Here is a 24,161-nt window from a genome sequence, read left to right as displayed (position 1 = left end):
TTGCATGAAAAGGCTCTTGATTTTGAGAATGACATTGATGTGCTCTTTAACAATCTCCTTACTAAGCAGATAATGACGGGCTGAAAAGGCAGAAGGGAATCATGAGTGAAATTAAAAGTGAGGAACTTTATTAATAGAGGAGGATGGGTCCTTAATATAACACACATCCCCTGCAAAACTAGCATTCTTTCCCCCTACAGCTTTTAATAATGGATTTCTTTGGAAGCAGAGATTTTCAGAAGTCCTGAATGGCACACAGATTTCTAGAATGGATCACCTCCCCAGGAATTGAGGCAAAGAATTAGCTTCAAAGTCAGCCAGACAGTTGAACAATGAGAAGTTGTGGGGAATGGATGTAATGAGAAGAAAATAACTTGAGCAAATTATAATTGTGGAAGCTGCACGTTTTTGCCATTGGAGTTCAAGCCCAGCCTGCATAACCTGTGCACCTTCCTCTAAACCTAGGAATAACCTTTTCCACATGTACTGTGCCCTGATGAGCACTTAATAATTCTCTCTCCCTTTTGCAGTCCCACATAAAAGCAACATGATTTTTATTTTTTTTAAGTTCCTGGTGAGCAGCCATGCCTGATGTCCAAGCCTGAGGCATTACACTGGTCGTCTCAAAATGCTGCAGGCTTCCCTCTAAATTCTTTATCGATTTTGCCAGAGGAGCAACCTCCAAACGAACTTTACATGTCACTTTTAGCACAGTCGAGCAGAAATCCCAACAGGATTTCTTTGGAAAGTCCTCCCAAGCAACAGTCAGGTGAAGTAACTTGCCCAGGACCATAGCTGTCAAGCGTCCCTTATTTGGCGGGACAGTCCCTTATCCCAGCACCATGTCCCTCTGCTGTCCCTTATTGATGATGTCCCTTAAATAAGCTACTGAAGGTAATGGGGCCCTTTCTATGTCCAGCTGTGCATTGTCAACAACAGCTTGTTGCTGTTTTTTTGTGTTGAATATATGCTATATGGTAATTTATGGACCTAATAGTTATCTAAAGTCATTTGCATGCAACAAAATATGTATTTTATCAAAGTAATTGTTGATCCCTTATTTTGGCTGCTGATCCCTTATTTTCGAGGCAGCTGGTCCCTTATTTTCAAATCTGTAAATTGACAGCTATGCCCAGACCCGCTTCTATGAATGGGAAGCTGCACTACAGCTACAGGATAATGTTACCTTCTAGTAGGCACCATGCTGAATATGAGCCATATGAACTGTATCTTAAAAAGGCTTAGTGCATCCAAGATATGTCAGGAGGTCCTACACACAAGTAGGAATCTAGCAGAGACACATGCCCGACTGGAATGTTCTCTCCCTCCTGGTCGGTCGGTCAAGAGACTCAAAAGCCTTCTCCAGCCCAAACATCACAGTGACTAATGCAAAGTTCTTAACCTGAAGCAATATTTATGGGTTAGCGGAGTCTGTAACCTGAAGCGTATGTAACCCGAGGTACCACTGTATGGGCAGTCAGCGTAACAGGCTCAGTAGCGCAGCATTTTGGCTACTTTATTTACATATAATTTACATATAAACTACTTTATTTACATATAATACACTCTAACTCAGCTCCTTCATCTTCAGCAAAGAGAAAGGACAAAGGACAAAAATCCTATGTCATGGAAACACAGTAATTAAAACATCCTGTCTCTGTTACTTCCCACAATGTGGAGTGAAAACATACACCATCATGTGATAAAAACAATCCCATGACTGCAAGCATGGGAAAAGAATTCTAACAAGATGATGCTATTGGTGCAGGCCAGAGAGCCTTCTGGGGAGCAGTTTAAACAATCCCACCCTCCTCAGTGTTACTCATGTTGCTGTTGCTGCAGCAAAATAGTTTTTGCACAGGTGCTGTGTCTACAAAAACAAAATAGTTCAATAGCTGTTCAGCCTCTGAGCTTTGGTGTGATATAAGCGAAGAACAAATCGGATTATGCCTTTGAGGTGGTGGCTCAGCAGATACTGAAGTCCCTTCTCCAAAAACTCTGACAAACCTATTCTTTATTGGAAAGGGTTTTCCCCCCATAAGGCTTTATATTACTGATTATCTGCAGGCTCTTATACTTTGTATGTGTGGATGTTTAGCTGAGATTCCAGCATTGCAGGGGGTTTGACTAGATGGGCTTTGGGGTCCCTTTCAACTCTTCAATTCTATGTTCTTAATTGTCTGATGTTGTTTTATGATTTATTTACTTTTTAGTTTGCAGTTTTGTTATGCAAACTGATTTGGGGGAATCAAGGTTGGTCTATAAATGACTAAAACCAGCAAAAATAAATAAATGACAGCAAAAGGAGTGACAGAAAGGACAACCATGGCTTTAAGTTACAATAAAGGAGATTCTGACTAAACATCAGGAAGAACTTTCTGACACTAAGAGGTGTTCAACAGTTGAACAGTCTTCTTTGGGAGGTTAACAACTCTCCTTCCTTGAAGATTTTTAAGTAGAGGGCTAGATGACCCCAAACTCTACAATTCTATGATTATATGGCATTCTGAGCATTCAAATTGTTCTCTGTGAGATTCTCTGTACAAGCACACATTCGAAACAATACCAGATGCAAAAAGATACATTCTAGGAAGCAACATGAATGCTCACACTGGTTCAGATGCTACAATAGGAAGCTGTTGCCACAAAGGCCCTGGTTTGGTTCTTCTATGCTGCTATAGCAACTGTGTCAACATATACAGTTCCAGATAAAGATAAATTAGAAATATATATTGAAAGGAAATGTGCTTTCCTTGCAATGAGAATTACTGTACCTTTTATTTTGCACATAGTACATGCTTATAATATAAAGCTTTTTCTATACTGGCAAATTTCCTAAAAGAAGATTAGTATCCATGCATGAACAATAATCTAAATGACTAAACAAGTGGTCTTTTGCATAATACAACTGGCCACCCAATCTGTGCATGCACAGTATATAATCATTGGATATTTCATATTTTACAATATAATTTGTGGACGTTAATCTTTTCTTGGGAAAGGGTCATTAGAAGAACACAAATATTATTGCAAGATTTTCAGGTAAAGGGGGAGAAAATCATATTGGCTTGTAAATAATAAGTATGTTTATAATATCCTCCTCTTTTAATGAGATGGGCACAATATAGGCAAAGTTAGGCATTTGTATAGGGACGCGGGTGGTGCTGTGGTCTAAACCCCAGAGCCTAGGGCTTGCCGATCAGCAGGTTGGTGGTTCGAATCCCTACGATGGGGTGAGCTCCCACTGTTCGGTCCCAGCTCCTGCCCACCTAGCAGTTTGAAAGCATGCCAGTGCAAGTAGATAAATAGGTACCTGGCGGGAAGGTAAACAGTGTTTCTGTGCACTGCTCTGGTTTCGCCAGAAGCGGCTTAGTCATGCTGGCCACATGACCTGGAAAAACTGTCTGTGGACAACTGCCAGCTCCCTCGGCCTGTAAAGCGAGATGAGTGCCGCAACCCCAGAGTTGTTCATGACTGGACCTAATGGCCAGGGGTACCTTTACCTAGGCACTTGTATATCCCTCCGATTTCAAGTTATTTTATCTGCTTTTTTGACAGGCCATATTTTGACAGGGTATGGGCTGAAGACACATCAGGCCAACACCTTGAGTGAAGCTAAGCAGGTAATGCTCTGGTCACTGCTTGGATAGGTGACTGCCTGTAAACCCCATGTCTTGGGTTCCATGATGGAAGAAAGAAAGGTGAGCTCCAAATGTAAGAACATACATAAATAATAAATATATGTGGCAACATATATCCTGAGTTTTGATGATGTACCTACTCTTGGCAAGAAAGAAAGATAAGAGGACACTCAGTCTAGAGACTCAAAGTGCCTTCACAATTATTTTATTCCCAGAAAGCAGTTTGGTTAATTCCAGGAACTCACCAAAAAATAAATAAATACTGAGTTCTCTTATGCCATTCCCAGAAAACCTACTTTAAAAAGAATTGCTTTGAGGAATCATCTCTCTTTAAGGTAGGCACAAATATTTTGAAGGCAGGGAGTTTAATTATTCATTCGAAACATAAAGCAAATGACTCCCATCACTATTTATTAACAGCTCCATCAGAGAGACATGTAACAGCTCTGCCATGGAGGAAGACAGAAGAAAATCAATTAGACTAATTAGATAGGCAGGAAAGGGCCAAAAAATGAAGTCCAACAGGAAATTGTAAGTAAAGAACATTATTAAAAGTGACCCAAGTCTCAGCCTATTGGTGGCACTTTGTATTCCTCTGTTTCAGTCCTAAACTTCCATATGAGATTTGGAAGATTTAACATTTTAGATTATAGTAGAGATGTCCCCTCACCCACCAAACACACAGTTTCTTTTCTATATGCTCCTTATGCTTTTGTATGTAGGAAGAGATGCTGAAGGAATCCTAGGCATCCATATTATGAGACAAACTGCCTGATCTACATCTCCTGGATTAATTCACAGCTCAAACAAGTTCCCACTCAGCATCCACACTCCCCGATAAAGTTCTACTAGGTGGTCTGAGCAGACTACCTTTTATATCTTTGGTGTTTTTAAAACAGAAATAGCTGATTGGAGCTCTTAGGAAGTAGGCTGAAAAGTGGGCCATAAATGACACCGAAAAAAATGTTGCGACAAAATTGGGTCCAAAATAGAGAATATTTGAAACACTTGAAAATACTCCATCTTTATACTGTGCTACTTTCCAAAGCTGCTACAATATAGAAATGTTGCGCTTCAAGACCCCCCAAGCCACCCCCAGGAGAATAAAGACTCAAGGACACAGAATTTAGGTTAATGTTAATGGGCAAAATTTAACCCACAACTTTATTGGTGAGCGGTATTGGCACCAACAGACTATATCTGACTCCTGCCCGCCTTGCAGGATGTCTGGAAGGGTAAACCACCAGTAGGGGGAGCCCTGCCGATTCAGATCGACTCGACCCCCCTCCCACTGGGGTCATGGTATGGCCCTAGCCCCTCCCCAGGCTTTGGACAAAATCCACACCCCCAGATTCCTTTAGCAGAATACCCTTATGCATGGAGGGGCAGGTGATAGCCGCACCTCCTGAAATAGGAGCTTCTAGAGTCACACCAGTTTAAATTGGCCCCTGGCCACGCCCCCACAACACTCTGATTGGCCGCCTGGCGAAAGGTGTAGCCGGGCTACCCTCAGCGTGACGCAGGATGCCACCCCACACCATGCTGAGGCAGGGGTGGGACCTGTTGGCCTGAGCGCAACCTGGTCCCACTCAGAAGCGGAACCAATTTTTTTGTACCCCTTTTATGATTCCTTTTGGACTTACGTATCAGACTTCATTGTGTTTATATGTGTGTCATTTTGTATTTGTGCTGTAAACAGTCCTGTGATCTTTGAATGAAGGGTGGTATATAAATTTAATTAAGAATAAAGATAAAGAATGGTGACAGCAGTCACAAAATTAAAAGACGCCTGCTTCTTGAGAGAAAGGCGATGACAAACCTAGACAGCATCTTAAAAAGCAGAGACATCACCTTGCCAACAAAGGTCCGTATAGTTAAAGCCATAGTTTTCCCCGTAGTGATGTATGGAAGTGAGAGCTGGACCATAAAGAAGGCTGATCGCCGAAGAATTGATGCTTTTGAATTATGGTGCTGGAGGAGACTCTTGAGAGTCCCATGGACTGCAAGAAGATCAAGCCTATCTATTCTTAAGGACATGAACCCTGAGTGCTCACTGGAAGGACAGATCATGAAGTTGAGTTTGGATGCTGAGTTTGACCAAATTGCGGGAGGCAGTGGAAGACAGGAGGGCCCGGCATGCTCTGGTCCATGGGGTCACGAAGAGTCGGACATGACTAAACGACTAAACAACAACAACAAGGATAAAGAATAAGAATATATGGTAGAAAATGGCTGCCACCATAGACCAGTGGAAATGGTCTGAAACATTTTTTTTTTTCCGGGGAGGAGGTGACATTTTCAAATCTTGCACCCAGTTCTATGAACCTTATTCACAGGGTCATCATGGCAGCCTGACAAAACAGAGTGCAACTACCCTCTGCTGTCTGAAAATAGCTCTGCAAATAGCCAGGGAGTGGTACGGCAGCTACTAAATCAGCAGAAGGCCTCAGTAAGCATATGCAGCAATTCACCTTTGGGGTACTGCCCCTACTGACTTTTCTGCCTAACTTTCTGCTTTGCTTCGTGGCTTAGCAGCTTACAGGCCTGCTGACACATCTACTGTGCGGATCATTTATCTGTCAAGATCATCATTCTGCCTTATTCTCCTTTTCCAGACCACCAGCTTTGGCATTCTGATCCCAAAGCTGTTTTCTATAAAAAGTCAACAGCAGCAGCTGCCGCAATAACATTGTTAGCGAGGACAATTGATAGGACAGCTGGCCAGACAACATAACTGCTAAGTATCTCTTTTCCATAAGTGTACTCATTTTTTAAAAACAAACAAAACAAAAGCAAAACTGATCTTCAATCAGACTGAAGAACATTAGAGATACAGGTGTCTGCAAGAAGTTTTAGGATGGAAGAGGACATGCAAACTGAAGCTTGATCCAGGTGAGCTAGAAGTACTGTGGGTAGGGAAATATGCTTACTTGGATGAAGGTATGCTCCCTGGGATATATGGGGCCGTATCAGGTTCCCAATCAGGGGAGTTCTCCAAAACTTCACTATAAATGGATGCATCAGTTCCCAAGAATGCCTTGTATCAGTTGATTTGTTAGGAGTGACTCTGTATGGAGAGAGAGGAACTGACTGCTGTCACTCATGCCCTAGTTACAACCACTCACTCACTGGATCATCACCTTGTCATGGCAAGTGTCTTTGAAAATTTTTACACATACTTGGAAAGACAGGCTAACTATTGACAATGTACTGGAAGAAACAAAGATCACCAGTGTCAAAGCAATGATCCTTCAACATCAACTTTGTAGGACTGGACATGTTGTGCAGATGCCTGATTATCATCTTCCAAAGCAACTACTCTATTCCAAACTTAAAAATGGAAATGGTAATGCTGGTGATCAACAAAAGAGGTTTAAAGACTCTCTCAAGGCAAATCTTAAAAAAAAAAAATGTAGTATAAACACCGACAACTGGGAAGCACTGGCCTGTGAACACTCCAATTGGAGAACAGCCTTTACCAAAGGTGTCATGAGCTTTGAAGATGCTTGAACTCTGATTAAAGGGAAGAAAGCATGTCCCCACTCTGGAAGGACGTGTGGATCCAGAATTAGCCTCCACAGTCACTTACAGGCTCACTGTTAAAACTGTGTTTATGAAAGACAATCTTACTCAGCTACGAGTGATCACCAAAGGTAAGAGAGTTACAACCAGCACAAAAAGGCTGCCAAAGGCAGCAACAAAAAGAGGTGATGGTACTCCATACTGGTGAGTAGCATCGTGAGAAAAGACCAACTATAATACTGTCTACATGTGGTTCCCTTTAAACACTGTTTGGTATAATCCAGTGTTTCCCAACCTTGGGCCTCCAGCTGTTTTTAAACTACAATTCCCATCATCCCTGACCACTGGTCTTGCTAGCTAGGGATGATGGGAGTTGTAGGCCAAAAACATCTGGAGGCCCAAGGTTGGGAAACACTGGTATAATCAACTGGTGCCAAATACAGCTATATGGTTGCTAACACCTCTTCTGCACTGGTAACTCTAGTTACCAGCATATTACAAGGCATAATTTAAAGTGCTGGGGGATATCATTAAAACCCTAAATGGTGTGGAACCTGGTTACACCTATATGAACCTGCATGGAGCTGGATATTGGAGAAATATGCCTTCCCTGAACGTCCATCATTAAGTTCATTCAGATTGGCAGGCACAAGAGACATGGCCTCTTCACTAGCTGCCCATCACTGTAGAACTTTATCCCATGTGGAATGAATCCGAATCTTTCTTTGGTTGAATGCAAGTGGGCTTTATAGAGATAGCGGTTCCAAGCTGCTTTTAATTGAATGAAGTTCAACTTTTATGATGTTGCAGGAGTAGATGGTTTTCAGGGGTAGCCTTCCAGAGGTTGATAAGAGTAGAACATCAGCCATGACCTCTGGGCTGTTGGAATCTGGAGGGCATGCAACATTAGGGCAGAGGCACAGGTTGCCCACATACAGTGCAATTATTTTATATCTTATGTTTTGAATTTTTATTCTTTTCATTTTCTTTCATCCCAGGTTTGACCATGAAAGAAATGCAAGAAAAGAGGTGAGACAGGAAAGGGACCACAGTTCTTTAAGGCCAGAATGAAGTGGCGAGCTACCTTTGAAGGTGACCCGGAAACAACAATTAATCCAGAATGCGGCAGCAAGACTGGTGACTGGGAGTAGCCGCCGAGACCATATAACACTGGTCCTGAAAGACCTACATTGGCTCCCAGTACGTTTCCAAGCACAATTCAAAGTGTTGGTGCTGACCTTTAAAGCCCTAAATGCACTTGGCCCAGTATATCTGAAGGAGCGTCTCCACCCCCATCATTCAGCCCGGACCTCAGTGCAGCACCAAGGGCCTTCTGGCAGTTCCCTCACGGCGAGAAGTGAGGTTACAGGGAACCAGGCAGAGGGCCTTCTCAGTAGTGGCGCCCGCCCTGTGGAACGCCCTCCCATCAGATGTCAAAGAACTAAACAACTATCTGACTTTTAGAAGACATCTGAAGGCAGCTCTGTTCAGGGAAGTTTTTAATGTTTGATGTTTTATTGTGTTTTTAATATTCTGTTGGGAGCCGCCTAGACTGGCTGGGGAAACCTGGTCAGATGGGTGGGGTATAAATAATAAATTTATTATTATTATTATTATTATTATTATTATTATTATTATTATTATTATTAGGCATTCATATCCTGGTGGAATGAGCATGATCTCTCCTGTTCGGTGTTCTTGCTGGAATAGCAGTTGGAGACACTTGTGAACCCAGATGATCAATGGGCCCATATTGTTGAGCTATTCAGTTTGCCTTGTAATGTCATCTCAGGACATTTCTCACCCTAAGATCAGCAATGTAATTTTTGCTGAAAATGCCAAAATGGACTTTAAATATATGAAGAATTCTAAGTCCTCAGTTTGGTATATTAAAAATAAATCCGGCCATAAAAGAGCTGCTTATCTCTGGGAATTAACCTCCCCCCACCCTCGGTTACATATGCATTTACTAAGCTTAGATTTCAAACTATGCCCACAGAATATCTGACTAGTAAATTCTTTAATAAGCCAACAAATGACTGCCTTTGTGCCTGAGGATCAGGTCAGATTGAAGACACGAAAGCAGCACGCTCTATGTCCTCTATTGCCCTGTATACTGCTCACCAAGGGAGTAATTTCCCTCTTCCTTTCAGAATTTTCTAGAAGAGGAAACAAATAATTTCAAAATTAGATGGCTGCTGGGTGATCCATACAAGTTGTTACCTATAGGTACAGGAAAGAGGAATGCTACCTTCTACGCAATATGGTTTGATTTTATTTGGTACGTGCAATTCACTGGCTATGGCTTTCACCCATTAAGAATGCATGGAACACTGTGGAATGACACTTTCAAATTAATTACTTTATCAATGATTGTGAAAACATGGAGCTGAACAGAAGCTATGTCTTATTAGGGGCAAATCCGCACTCTGGAAAGGGAGACTGGCAGGGAAATGTATTCATTGTAATCATTATGTAAAGGTAAAGAGACCCCTGACCATTAGTCCAGTCGTGGCTGACTCTGGGGTTGCGGCGCTCATCTCGGTTTATTGGCCGAGGGAGCCGGCATACAGCTTCTGGGTCATGTGGCCGGCATGACTAAGCTGCTTCTGGCGAACCAGAGCAGCGCCGTTTACCTTCCTGCCAGAGTGGTACCTATTTATCTACTTGCACTTTTTGACGTGCTTTCAAAGTACTAGGTTGGCAGGAGCAGGGACCGAGCAACGGGAGCTCACCCCGCCGTGGGGATTCGAACCACCAACCTTCTGATCGGCAAGTCCTAGGCTCTGTGGTTTAAACCACAGTGCCCCCCGTGTCATTATCTAATCATTATGTAATCCTGTTTAAATTTGAATTCAATAAAATATGCTTTTTTAAAAAAAAAAAAAAAGAATACAGAAAGAAAGTCCTCCTAGCCATGATGGCTATTTTCTACATCCATTTCCAGAGTCCAGAGGCAATACAGTGGTACCTCTGGTTATGTACTTAATTCGTTCCGGAGGTCTGTTCTTAACCTGAAACTGTTCTTAACATGAAGCACCATTTTAGCTAATGGGGCCTCCCACCGCTGCCACATGATTTATGTTCTTATCCTGAAGCAAAGTTCTTAACCCGAGGTACTATTTCTGGGTTAGCAGAGTCTGTAACCTGAAGCGTATGTAACCCGAGGTACCACTTTATGCCTCTTAATACCAGGTGCCAGAAATCACAGGTGAACAGAGTGTTGTTGTGCCTTCGTCCTTCACACAGGCATTTGATTGGCCACTTTGAGAACAGAATGCCAGGCAAGATGGACCAATGCTGTAATCCAGAAGGCTTTTCATATGTTCTTATGTTGGATGTGAGTCCTGGAAGACCGCCTTTCCCCACCTAGTCTACCTAGGACCCTGCCAGCCTGCAGCCTGTCTCACCAGAGTGGTGCATGCTCTAGTTATCCACCCGCTTGGACTACTGCAATGCGCTCTACGTGGGGCTACCTTTGAAGGTGACTCGGAAACCGCAATTAATTCAGAATGCAGCAGCTAGACTGGTGACTGGGAGTGGCTGTCGGGACCACATAACACCGGTCCTGAGAGATCTGCATCGGCTCCCAGTACATTTCCGAGCACAATTCAAAGTGTTGGTGCTGACCTTTAAAGCCCTAAACAGCCTCGGTCCTGTATACCTGAAGGAGTATCTCTGCCCCCATCGTTCAGCCCGGACACTGAGATCCATCGCTGAGGGCCTTCTGGCAGTTTCCTCATTGCGAGAAGTGAGGTTACAGGGAACCAGACAGAGGGCCTTCTCAGTAGTGTAGCCCGCCCTGTGGAATGCCCTCCCATCAGATGTCAAGGAAATAAGCAGCTATCTTATATCTGAAGGCAGCCCTGTTTAGGGAAGTTTTTAATATTTAATGCTGTATTGTTTTTAACACTCTAATGGGACCCACCCAGAGCGGCTGGGGAGGCTCAGCCAGATGGGCGGGGTATAAATAATAAATTATTAATATTATTATTAGCCTGGAGGACAGGGCCCTGACTGACTTCTGCTACAAAAGCTGAGTCTGCTGAAGAGGCCAGAGGCCATTTTGCCTGTGTCTTAGTGCAGACCCAGGTCATTGAGCCTGAGCTTCCACAGCTGCCGCCTGTCTTGAGCCAGCATTGCCAGGATTGGCAGCAACAGCAGCAGATGCGTTTGATGCTTAAGATTTTATTTCCTTGCCAATTGTGCTGTTTTAAACATGCCTTTTATATTTGACTCCCTTTAGCAATGTTTTATTTTGAAACCTTTAAGTTTTGGGTTAGTTATGTTGCTTTGAATGTATACTATATAGTCGACTTTCTTCAGTAAAGTTTTATTTGATATTTTAATGTGTTGTAAACAGCTTTGATATTTTTTCTTAAAAATATGAAGTGGCATAGAAAGGAAATTATTGTTATTAATAATATTTAAGAATAATAATGTTGCTTCCCTTCTGTGCCTCGAGAACCAGTTCTGCTCGGCTATTGATATAATCCAAGTGTGGTCATAGCCAACCATTTGAACATACATTTTATTACATTTGCTCCAATGTGTGGCAAATACATCGGTACCTCAGATTTTGAATGTCTCGGAAGTTGAACGTTTTGGTTTTCAAATGCCGAAAACCTGGAAGTAAATGTTTCCATTTTTGAATGCACCCCGGAAGTTGAATGACTTCCACTGAATTTCCCTCCCCTTTTTTATCCATTAAATTTGCAGACTGCCCTTTGCGCCCTGGTTTTTGAATATTTCAGAACTCGAACGGTCTTCCAGAATGGATTACACTCGAAAACCGAGGTCCCACTGTTCTTCTTATCACTTGATGCAAAAACAAAGAATAACAAACCAAGCCACCCCAGGATAAAATAAAAAATAAAATCTCAATCATCTGCATAGCGGATATCTTATCGGCACTTGCTTGCTGCACAGCTTGATAAAACTAACTTGGTTCATCTACACAACAGGACACCTGCAAACTAATTGGGCCATTGTACACACCTTATGTGGAAGTGAACAAGCACAGCAATTTCCTTGCTCATAGCAGGTTTTATCTTTTATGACATTACCATACCATTCACATTTCTCTTTCCTCCCTAGCCGGCATAAACAAATGTTGATGTTGTCTGCCACAACTGATGCATTAGCATGAACAATCATCATCGTTACCATCATTGTCATTCAGAGTGATGACAAACCATCAAGGTGCGTGTAGGCATCTCTCTCACATGCATATAATCAAAACGCTTATGAGAGGCCAGCAATTCAATTCACTCTGATAGTCTCCCAAGGAGCTCTTACAGTTACATTTAAAGCTAACCAACCTTGGCCAGACAGCCCCTTGCTACTAAAACAGATAGAAAGAAGTAATGAGCCAATCAGGTACATTGCATAAATGCCCTTGGGAGGTTTGTGGGCTTCTAATTGTTCTTTATGAAGGGCCACCCTCATCACCCCTTACACCATCAGGCAAGCAAGAAAACCCGAGAGCAGGCAGGATTAAATTCCAGAACTGCTTTCTTCAGCAAGACCAGCAACTTCACTTCCCTCCCTGTTGCTACTCACTACAGTGGTACCCCGCAAGACGAACGCCTCGCGAGACGAAAAACTCGCAAAACGAAAGGTTTTTTCGTTTTCGAGTTGTCTCGCAAGACGAATTTCCCTATGGGCTTGCTTCGCAAAACGAAGCTTGCCCCGGGGACAGCGGGTCTTCTCTTTTGAAGCAAGGGGCGGCGGGGAGATCGCTTCTCCCCACCGCTCCTTGCTTCAAAAGAGGTCCGGGGGCAGCTCTTCCCGCTGCCCCCGGACCTCTTTTGAAGCAAGCGGCTGCGGGGAGATCGCGTCTCTTCGCAGCCGCTTGCTTCAAAAGAGATCCCGGACCTCTTTTGAAGCAAGCGGCTGCGGGGAGATCGCGTCTCTCCGCAGCCGCTTGCTTCAAAAGAGATCCCGGACCTCATTTGAAGCAAGCGGCTGCGGGGAGATCGCTTCTCTCCGCAGCCGCTTGCTTCAAAAGAGATCCCGGACCTCTTTTGAAGCAAGCTGCTGCGGGGAGATCGCTTCTCTCCGCAGCCGCTTGCTTCAAAAGAGATCCCGGACCTCTTTTGAAGCAAGCGGCTGCGGGGAGATCGCGTCTCTCCGCAGCCGCTTGCTTCAAAAGAGATCCCGGACCTCTTTTGAAGCAAGCGGCTGCGGGGAGATCGCTTCTCTCCGCAGCCGCTTGCTTCAAAAGAGATCCCGGACCTCTTTTGAAGCAAGCGGCTGCGGGGAGATCGCGTCTCTCCGCAGCCGCTTGCTTCAAAAGAGATCCCGGACCTCTTTTGAAGCAAGCGGCTGCGGGGAGATCGCTTCTCTCCGCAGCCGCTTGCTTCAAAAGAGATCCCGGACCTCTTTTGAAGCAAGCGGCTGCGGGGAGATCGCGTCTCTCCGCAGCCGCTTGCTTCAAAAGAGATCCCGGACCTCTTTTGAAGCAAGCGGCTGCGGGGAGATCGCTTCTCTCCGCAGCCGCTTGCTTCAAAAGAGATCCCGGACCTCTTTTGAAGCAAGCGGCTGCGGGGAGATCGCGTCTCTCCGCAGCCGCTTGCTTCAAAAGAGATCCCGGACACCTGCCCCAGCCGCTGGGCTTCGTAGCGCTGCTGCGAAGCCGGGCGGGGGGCGGGAACACCTGCCCCAGCCACCCCGCTTCGGAACGCTGCTCCGAAGCAGGGGGGGCGGGAACACCTGCCCCAGCCACCGGGCTTTGTAGCGCTGCTGCGAAGCCCGCGCCCCCCAGCCTTCAGAAGAGGTCCGGGGACAGACTGTCCCCGGACCTGGTCTGAAGGCGGTTTCCCTAGGAACGCATTAATTGATTTTCAATGCATTCCTATGGGAAACCGTGCATCGCAAGACGAAAAAACCGCAAGACGAAGAGACTTGCGGAACGAATTAATTTCGTCTTGCGAGGCACCACTGTACTATGCAGCAAGCAGACAATACTGATTTGGTTAGTCTAGCTCTTGTCTGTCTACTGACAGAGCCACTTCCGGCCTGCCCAGGAGGTGGGGTTGCGGGCTTCACGCCCACCCCACGTGAGCGGGGGCTGGTTTCAGCCCCCGTGAGAGCAGGGAAATCCCGGCCGCGTCGTCACCCCCAGCCAGCCAATCGGCTGATTTGGTTAGTTTGGCTCTCGTCTGTCTACTGGGAGCTACTCTCTAAGGTAGGGGTTGGCAAACTAAGACCCAGGGGCCAGATGCGGCTCATAAATCCGGCCCACGGAACCTGCCACCCGCTGCGTCAGCCCCCATGAGCTGCGGACGCCTCACCACATGGGAACTGACTTCCACAACGCTGGCACGGCTTCTGGGCAGGTGGTGACGCTGGCGCAGCTTCAGATTGGCTGCAGGAAGTTCCTGGGGCCAATCTGAAGCCTCGCCGCCCACAGCTGAGATAAACCCAGTGCGGCCATGGACGGAGAGGCTGACAGGCTGGAGAGCGATGGGTCTGGGCCATGCCGTGGGCATCGTGATGGGTGCGTCGCGGGGCTTCAGCCGGAGCTTAGCATGCCTGTTAGCCCCACGCCTGGCGCCCGGCTCGGCACTGCTGCTGGTGGCACGCTCAGTGGCCGTGCTGGAGCAGCTGGAGGGTGAGCTGTGTGCCGCCTGCCCAGCGCTCCATGTATGCGGCCTGCCTGCCAACTTGGCCTGAGACGATGGGACGCAATGCCTGGTGCAAGCCGCCTGGGAGCTCCACAGGGACAGGCCAATGGTGGTGAGCGGGCAGTGCCGAGACACACTCCTGAGCGCGTGCAGAGTGCATTCCTCCTCCAGGTCTGCAGGCAGCTGCGGGACCGGCTTGCAGGGTATTTATATTTTCAAAATATAGTCCAGCCCCCCACAGGGTCTGCGGGACAGTGGACCGGCCCCCTGATGAAAAAGTTTGCTGACCTAAGGTGTGCTCTAAGGTGTGACTGGATCCCCCCTGTTCTGCTACCTACGGCCCTTTTAAGTAGAGATGCCAGGGATCAAGGGGCATTAAGCAGAGGGGAGAAGGAGAGAGCATGATATTTTCCCCCAGATCACCATAAACAACTGCACATACCATATGTAATATTAGAGGATATAATCCTGCTTTGTAACAATCATTGCTTACTGCAACCACTACTATGTTATAAGATCCACTATCTTGTAATATTACATATGCTATGTGCATTACCTAGAGCCTGTCCTACTGATGAAGCCTAGGATGGTGAAACAAGGCTAATATTCCAGAAATCCTTGTCTGAGACTCTCTGAAAGGATTCTGTGGAATTGTAACAACTCTTCATGTGGATTATTGGACTCTTTGAACAGACAGGTGGAATAGATACTTATACATGTATGGCCCTTGTGCATGAACCGCCTAGAGAATGAACTGATCTACTGGGTCTTCTGCTTTTTTCGTTGAGACTTCTGTTGAAACCTACAAATTGATACAATGAATAGTGTACCTTATTTATTCAAAAGTACAGCCGGTTACATCTTGTGTGTTTATTGAGTATGTTCCACGTAACCATAGGTTTGTTGTTGTTTTTTTAGTAAAGGGATATAAGGCAATCCTAAAGGAGCTGACAAGCTTCTAAGGAGATGAGTGCCTTCCAAATGACCCTGATGTCACAAGCAGCACAAAGGAACTAATGCACACCATTGCAAGCACATTGCTCTAGGTATCTCAAAAAAGCAAGCAAAACCACCAGCTAAATGACAGGAGAAAGTCCACAGAACCAAGTGCACAGTAACACAAATCCCCATTTATTCTCCTTACCCATATCAGACATCTCTGGCACGGTAACGATGTAAGGTCCATCTGTAAATTTTGGTGCGTTGTCATTGATGTCTTGTACTTTAATGATAAACTCCGATTCAGGTTCAAGTGGCTTGTTTGTCCGTCTGTCGATGGCTTGCGCATGCAGCACATAGTGGGTCTTCTTTTCTCGGTCTAGGCTTTTGGTTGAATGGATGTCTCCCGTTGTGTCGTCAATAATAAAGATAGTCCCAGCCCCTTCACCTGTAAGGATGTATTTGACTGATCCATCACCTTTGTCAGAATTGGAATGCAGCTGTAAAAGAAAATGAGAAAAAAATAAGAAAGGAAAATATGCAATACATGTAATATAATACTACATTATGGTACAGGCTTGTTTGGTTGGTGAGGGAAAGCAATTGTGTCATCAGCACTGCTCAAGGGTACGAACTGTCCAATTTTTGCTAGGATGGGCCTCCTGAACTGAAAGCAACCTCCGTTAATTTGTCAGACCATCAGAAACACAAGAAAGGCTAGTTCTCTGGCAGGGCTAAGTTTTGTCCTTAGGTTAGTCTAAAAAAAGGAGGTAAGCAAAGTAGCTAGATCACATAGCCTGTATACATACATCTTTCAAACATACAGTACATCTTTCAAGAAATGTATGAAAGAGAGGAGCTCTTTAGAAACAGGGAATTGTCCCAATGACTCCAAGCACAGATGAGCATTATTTGCGTGAGCTTACAAGTCCCTTCCCTGCCAACGGACACTGCATATTGTATTGAAACTATATGAGTGATGGAGAAACACGGTGGCTTTGAGCTCAGCTCAGCTGAGATACAAACTGGGAAGGGCCAGAGAACAGCACGTACATGTCTCTCCACACCTCTCTAAGGATACAATGTTCAGACATGGAGTTGTATAGAAAAGGAGGTGCTTGGCAATATAAGATCACAGAAACAGGGGGGTTAAAGTGGACGATCCTGGAAAACGACACAGTTGGCAGGATAATATCTTGAAGAGCAGAATGCCACACCAAAACCTTCCATTGTGGGTCCCACTTGTTGGTCACTAACAGTGATATAGTTCAGTACAGTGGTACCTCTGGTTACGTACTTAATTCGTTCCGGAGGTCTGTTCTTAACCTGAAACTGTTCTTAACCTGAAGCACCACTTTAGCTAATGGGGCCTACTGTTGCCACCGCGCCATCAGGAGCAAGATTTCTGTTCTTATCCTGAAGCAAAGTTCTTAACCTGAAGCACTATTTCTGGGTTAGCAGAGTGTGTAACCTGAAACGTATGTAACCCGAGGTACCACTGTAATACTAATGAGAAATTGTCAGAAGCAGATGTCTCTGTTTAAAGTCAACACTTTCTATTATCCTGAGGGCTAAAATGACCCATGGATTTATTCTAGACCAATGTTTCCCAAACTTTGGTCTCCAGCTGTTTTTGAATAACAATTCCCACCATTCCTGACCACTGGTCCTGCTCTAGGGATGATGGGAGTTGTAGTTCAAAAACAGCTGGAGACCCAAGTTTGGGAAACCCTGATATAGATTATGAAACTTTGTTGTTGTTGTTGTCCTTACAAAAATTCTGTCCATGTAATAGAAGATCCCACACTTTGACATTACTTCTATCTTCTGGATTTTAAATGCTATGCCCCTCATTTTCCATGTGCATAGTCTTTTCCAGCTGCACAAAATTATGTGGGGAGGGGACAGTGGTGCACCCTGGTTGGCCCTTTCAACATGTGGACCTCATTCATATGTGATATTAGACACTTTCTGACACATTGGGATAGGCTGAAAAGGCACAAGAAGAAGTAGGCAAAAGAAAGACTTTAGTACATTTAAGATAAATCCTGATAGTCTGCTTAACGTCCATTTTGTGCCATTTTCCTGCCAAGAGTTTTCCCAGATAAGAACAAAATGTTGGCCATATTACGGTAAGTCCTCAGTTCTCTGCGGGGGCTAAAGGGATCTCTGCCATTCCGGAGAAAGGTGAATGGTGTCAATTTTGTGTGATGTTTTAGCTCAAAGCCTAAGGTGTGAAATCTGCCAGAGTAATAAAATATTTGCTACATTCCATGGCTGCAAATGCCCAAATATGCTAAAATTGCCTGGGTAGCTGCTAATGGAAAACCTACATAGGGGAGAGGAGGAGAGAGAAAGAGCAAAGCCCAGGCCTTGGGTTTGTAGATTGAGAACTTTTTTGTCTTTTTCACTCCAGTTGTAAAACAGCCACTGAAAAATGTGTCTGAGCTACCTCTGTTCCTTTCTCCTGATAAACTTTTCTTCAGTAAAATATACCGATTTTTGTTCTTGAATTTCTGAAGACAGTATCCAAACTCTGAAGCAGTAAGAGATTCTGTATGACTTTTTTTTATAGAACAAAATGATCATCTCAAGTGCTTCTCTGCATCCAAGGGTTAGCATTTTATCTTTCAATGGTGGTAAAATAGAAGAAAGATAATGTCAACAAAGGTGTTGCTATTATCAAGTTTCCACATTTTTCACCCTTTCTGCTATTTTCGGTGGGACCCAGTGGTGCTCCCATGAGCCTGCTGCTAATGTTCAGAAGCAAAAAGCAAGGATGGTTTGAAAGCTTTCTCTCTCTTTTTGACCTCAATGAATTCATTCCAACAGCTTTGCCCTCACAAAAGAACAATGGACAGCCAGTCAACCCATTTTCTGGTATACTTTGAAAGGGTTCTGGTGAGGGGGCACATCAAAGCAGTTTCTGACTTATTATTATTATTATTATTATTATTATTATTATTATTATTATTTGCTTTAAGGGTACTCACAAGCATGACTCTGTTGCTTCACTGTCTCTTTACCCATCCAACCCAAGTTACAGAATAGGGTTCTCATTTATAACCACTTTGCCATCCCCAGAACCACCAAGGGCTTTCACGCTACCAGGCAAATGCATCAGCTGATCCTAGAACAGGCAGAGGTTCACTCAGTTTCCTAAGTGGTGGAGTCTTGGGCTTGAATTTAGGGGAGCCAGTGGACAAGCTGTTCTTTGGTTAGCTATCCGACCATCCCTTTATGCTATGCTCACCACTATCACTCGCCAGTCCCACGTCAGGTAAGTAGGAAGATGACTACCCTTGGAAGAATCATTTTGCTTCTCTTATTTTTCTCTGGACCATTCATTCCTCCAGTCACTTTCCCCTCTCCTCCATTTCTCTCTGATAAATCCTTTGTTCTTTCTGTGTTCCCAAGAAGCACCAGTTAGCTTATTCGGTTAGAGTAGGGTTCCTCAAACCTGGCCCTCCAGATGTTTTGAGACTACAATTCCCATCATCCCTGACCACTGGCCCTGCTAGCTATGGATCATGGGAGTTGTAGGCCAGAAACACCTGGAGGGCCAAGTTTGAGGAAGCCTGGGTTAGAGCATGGTGCACATCAAGGTTGAAGGTTTGATCAAGGAGCTTTCATTTCACCCCACTTACAGACTCCAGGTCCCTCTGAGTTTCCTATTGTAGAGGTCATTTGGTGTGATGTGCCCCCTATTAGGATTCTATGTTCACTCTAGATAGCACCCACCACCTCCTCCTTTGCTTATTATCACCCCTCACATTATGGAAGCCATGGTTTCAATTATAGCCTCACTGCCTTTCAGCCCTACTTCCACAGTTGTGACTGCTGCCACTTCAGCTGTGGAGCAGTGCTCTACTCACGCTAGGAAGGTAGTCCTCCACCCAACTGAGAGTGGTTGTGATAACAGAGCTGGCTTCCAGGCCACTCCACTGCCACAGCAGCATGCCATACGGTTGAGGATTCATTGTGCATGTGCTGGTGATACAAGTTTTCAAACAGACCACCACCACCATCATTACTACCATTTCACAGGTGAACAATGGGCTGTGAGATGTTTAAGAGCAAAGCCACCCAAGTAAGCGGATGTGTTATGGATATGATCTGAGGAGGCCCATGCAGACTTCAATATATGGTACACCAGTTCTAGGGATGCAGGTGGCGCTGTGCTCTAAACCACTAAGCCTTCTTGACTTGCCAATCAGGTGGTCAGTGGTTCAAATCCCCACGATGGGGGTGAGCTCCCATTGCTCTGGCCTAGCTCCTGCCAACCTAGCAGTTGAAAGCACACCAGTGCAAGTAGATAAACAGGTAGTGCTGCAGCAGGAAGATAAATGGCGTTTCCGTACACTCTGGTTTCTGTCACAGTATCCTGTTGTGCCAGAAGCGGTTTAGTCATGCTGGCCACATGACCCAGCAAGCTGTCTGTGGACAAACGCTGGCTCCCTTGGCCTGAAAGTGAGATGAGTGCCGCAACCCCATAGTCGCCTTTGACTGGGTCCTTTGCCTTTACCTTTTATTTTACACCATTTTTGGATACAGATAGGTAGCTGTGTTGGTCTGCCATAGTCAAAACAAAAGAATTCCTTCCAGTAGCACCTTAAAGACCAACTAAGTTAGTTGGTCTTTAAGGTGCTACTGGAAGGAATTCTTTTATTTTGACCATTTTTGGAGTTACACTGGAACATGCTCCACCAACATCTATGGTCATGGCCCACTCTTCACTAGTAGTGGCCCACTGATTGACACACTATCCCCTTGATTATCCATCATTTTTCTAACAATTGCATCAGGGAGAATGCAGAGCCACACTCAGTGGCCTCCACTTCGCTAATATCCACAGATTGGCATGGGAGGGAGAAGTCAAGAGCCTGCTATGTGTCTGTAGAATACTCATCAGCGCAGTCTGAGTTCCATGTTGCATGGGGAGCCTAAGTGCATACAGCGGGCTCCCTGTGTTATTTTTCCATACACAGTGGATGGGGGCAGCAAGAATACAATGGTGTGACAGTCAGACACAGCCTCACTCTTCCCCTCACATGATGCTAATCACATGAGCCAATACTGTCGGAATAAATAATAGCCACGTCCTTAAAAGTAATTGTATATACATCAACATCCAAACTGCATTTTCTTTTCTTTCTCAGAAAGTTAATAATGGAGGGTATGACCCATAAAATGGGTCTCATTTGTAAAAGGTAAAGGTAAAGGGACGCCTGACCATTAGGTCCAGTTGTGACCGACTCTGGGGTTGTGGCACTCATCTCACTTTATTGACCAAGGGAGCGGGCGTACAGCTTCCGGGTCATGTGGCCACCATGACTAAGCTGCTTCTGGCAAAACAGAGCAGCGCACGGAAACACTGTTTACCTTCCCACCATTTATCTACTTGCACTTTGCCGTACTTTCAAACTACTAGGTTGGCAGGAGCAGGGACTGAGCAACAGGAGCTCACCCCATCATGGGGATTCGTACCGCCAACCTTCTGATCGGCAAGTCCTAGGCTCTGTGGTTTAACCCATAGTGCCACCCGTGTCCTGCACCAATTACATAGCACCAATTATTTTTGCTAGTGCTTACATTTTTATGTAACCATTTCCATCCAGGAGGGGGTACTGGTTTACACTATTTATCAAGAATATCTTTTTGTAAGCTATGTGGTCCTCACCAACCATGTCAATACTGAAGAGATTTTAGAAGAAACTTATGCTATGGCATCGGAGATGAAGTGGGCTGTTGCCTGTTCAAAAACACACACACAAAAAACACACCAGAATTCTAGGAGGCAGGCCAACCCTCCCCCAGGGCACATCCAGAGCATGATTTTGGTGACTATAAATCATTTTTCATTAAATGACCTGAATCAGAATCCAAGCATTAAATAAAGGCTTCAACCCTATGCACAATTACTTGGGAGGAAGCCCTACTGAATTCAGTGGGACTTACTTCTGAATAAACATTCTTAGCACTGTAGTGTATAAGAATGAAACAGAATATTTTAGTCAGTCACGAATTAAATTGCACAAATGCTTTTCTAGAACACACATACTTTTGGGACATATACACCAATAGTCTGCCTTTGTCCTTATTTGTCTGAAAATTTACCTGGTCTAAAATAGCAAGAAACTGGAAAATAATAGCTTCGAAGAAAACAAAATCTGAGGTGTCCCCTTTTATCAACTCAGAGAGCTTCAGTTTTTGACATCTCTAATAACAGTTTGACTTCAGAATGATTTATGATGGCTCTTCAGTCTTTAACTGCCCCTTTTCTTTAGCGCATGACTAACCTGGACGGGAGAAACAAAGCCGAGTGCTCTTTGTTTTTTTGCAGAATGTTCCTGGGTTTTTTCTTCTTCTTCCTTGGGCCCAATTAGTTGCCTCCGTCTATTCCCCCCTCCGTTGCTGGGGGAATTTATGAAATGCAATGGCTCTTAATATAATGAAACATAGTGAGGCTTTTATAGCTGAAGCTATTGTTTGTTTGCATCCAGCACAAACTCCTTATGAGGAATTTCTCCAAAATAAAGCAGGAACCTGAGCCAGGAGGGAGTAATGCATAGAGGTGTGAAGCACAGAGATGCGTTCAGGATGGTGGGGAAATTGTTGGGTTTTTAATCATGGGCTAATCAGGTTTGAAATCCTTGTGACAAATGCACTCAAAATTCAGAGAGGGCCAGAGACTACTGGGCAGAGCAATCCAAACCCCCAATCCGCCATGATGGATTTGGATCTGTTCCTTTGCCCAGTCTTGTTTTCATCTGGTGACATCTGTCAGCAGGGAGGCCACCCAGAGAAGAGAACTCCAATGCACCCATCCAGATGGTGGGGAGCCCCTCAAGGGTAGGAAGAATGTGGAACTGGACCAGCACAGGACATTACCTCTGAATTTGGAGAGACCATAGAGTTACCAGCTCCCTAAAGCTGCCTCCCCTAACCTGGTGCTTTCCAGGTGTTTTGGACTATAGTTCCCATCAGCCCCAGCCGGTCAAGGGTGATCAGAGTTGTAGTCTGAAACATCTGGCAAGGAAAGCTGTCCTCAGGTATTAACAGATAACCTGATTACTATGCACTCGGCTACAACATTTAAAAGCCAAGCATTTAAATTTGTAGACGATGAGCTTTATTTCCATTCCTAAATTCGCACATTAAAGATGAGAGCACTCACTCTGCTGGAATATATGAATTAATAGCCACAATAAGAAAGAAAACATTTCGCACCACCCCCAGTTGCCGTGCTTCTGTCATTACGTCCTGAAGCTAATTTCTAATTTCCTCAGAATCCAGCCGGAACAAAGAGACACGGCTAAAGTGCAAGTAGTAATGCCGCCATTCAATTCTGCAGGGCTTTAGATATTAATGTAAACAGGTTAATCTGGCTAAAGCCAGATTAGTTTTGCAAGACTAAGTTGCATCTGAGGCAATTAAATCCCATAGACTGCATTGTGACTAATGCGCGTGCCGATGTCCCTGTGGAAAGGAGCTAGCACATAATGCTAAGAGCAGGAAAGCTGACCTGGAAATGGCTTGGGAAATGAACGAGAACCAATATATAAAATAAACAGGATAGAAAGGGGGAGAAACTCTCAGGCAATTACTGTATGGCCTTGGGAGAGAAGGGAAACAGCGAGCTGATTTAACTCTGGTCTGCAAGCAAAATGCAGCCTAGCAATCATATAAGAGGGTCCATAAGCAGACCTGCACAACATGTGAATAACCAAACTAAAAACAGCCTCCCCGCAGCTCTATAAACCTCCTGCTCCGATTATCTATCTGGGACCATAACCAGGGGGTTGGAGGAAGGATCATATGAAACTGTGTTATGCAAAGTCATTTTAGTTCAGTATTTCCTGGGCTGGGTTGGTATGCATGTCACGGTAAGCCATGATTAATGGCTTTCCATAAATGAGCAGAATGCTCTGGCTTTGCTCCCCCTCCCCTAGTGACATATCCTCCAACATTTATCCAATGAAAATAGGGATGTCCTATTCTACAACAACAACAACAACAACAACAATTCTATTATTTTTACCCCACCCTTCTGACTGGGTTGCCCCAGTCGCCCTGGGTAGCTTCCAACAGATATAAAAACATAATAAAACATCAAACATTTTAAAACTTCCTTATATGGGGCTGCCTTCAGAGGTCTTCTAAAGGTTGCCTAGTTACTTATCTCCTTGGCTTGGTGGCGTCACATAACTCCATACCCTCCAACATTTCTGTAATGAAAATAGGAATGCCTTAAGGAAAAGCAAGAGATTCTGGGATCAAATCAGAAACTGGGGCAGTTTCTGTAAATCTGGGACTGTCCCAGGAAAATAGGGACACTTGGAGAGTCTGTAGTGAGTGTAAGAAGCCATAGGCTGCAATAGATAAATAGTTAGATGGTAGAGGTGGTGCTGTGATCTAAACCACTGAGCCT

At 44.6% G+C, this 24,161-nt stretch overlaps 1 protein-coding gene across 6 annotated transcripts in view; it reads right to left on the bottom strand.

Annotated features, from left to right (window-relative positions):
- Positions 1-24,161, bottom strand: part of CDH18 (cadherin 18) — a 603,832-nt gene that overhangs the window by 113,524 nt on the left and 466,147 nt on the right. For all 6 annotated transcript variants that reach the window (XM_081918195.1, XM_081918191.1, XM_081918192.1 and 3 more), the window contains one exon: positions 15,936-16,230. In XM_081918195.1, coding sequence (XP_081774321.1) covers positions 15,936-16,230 — 295 coding nt within the window. The remainder of the gene's footprint in view (positions 1-15,935; positions 16,231-24,161) is intronic.

This window comes from Podarcis melisellensis (assembly GCF_964234715.1).
Source record: "Podarcis melisellensis genome assembly, chromosome: 7".
NCBI lineage: Eukaryota > Metazoa > Chordata > Lepidosauria > Squamata > Lacertidae > Podarcis > Podarcis melisellensis.
This window is presented reverse-complemented; position numbering and strand designations above follow the sequence as displayed.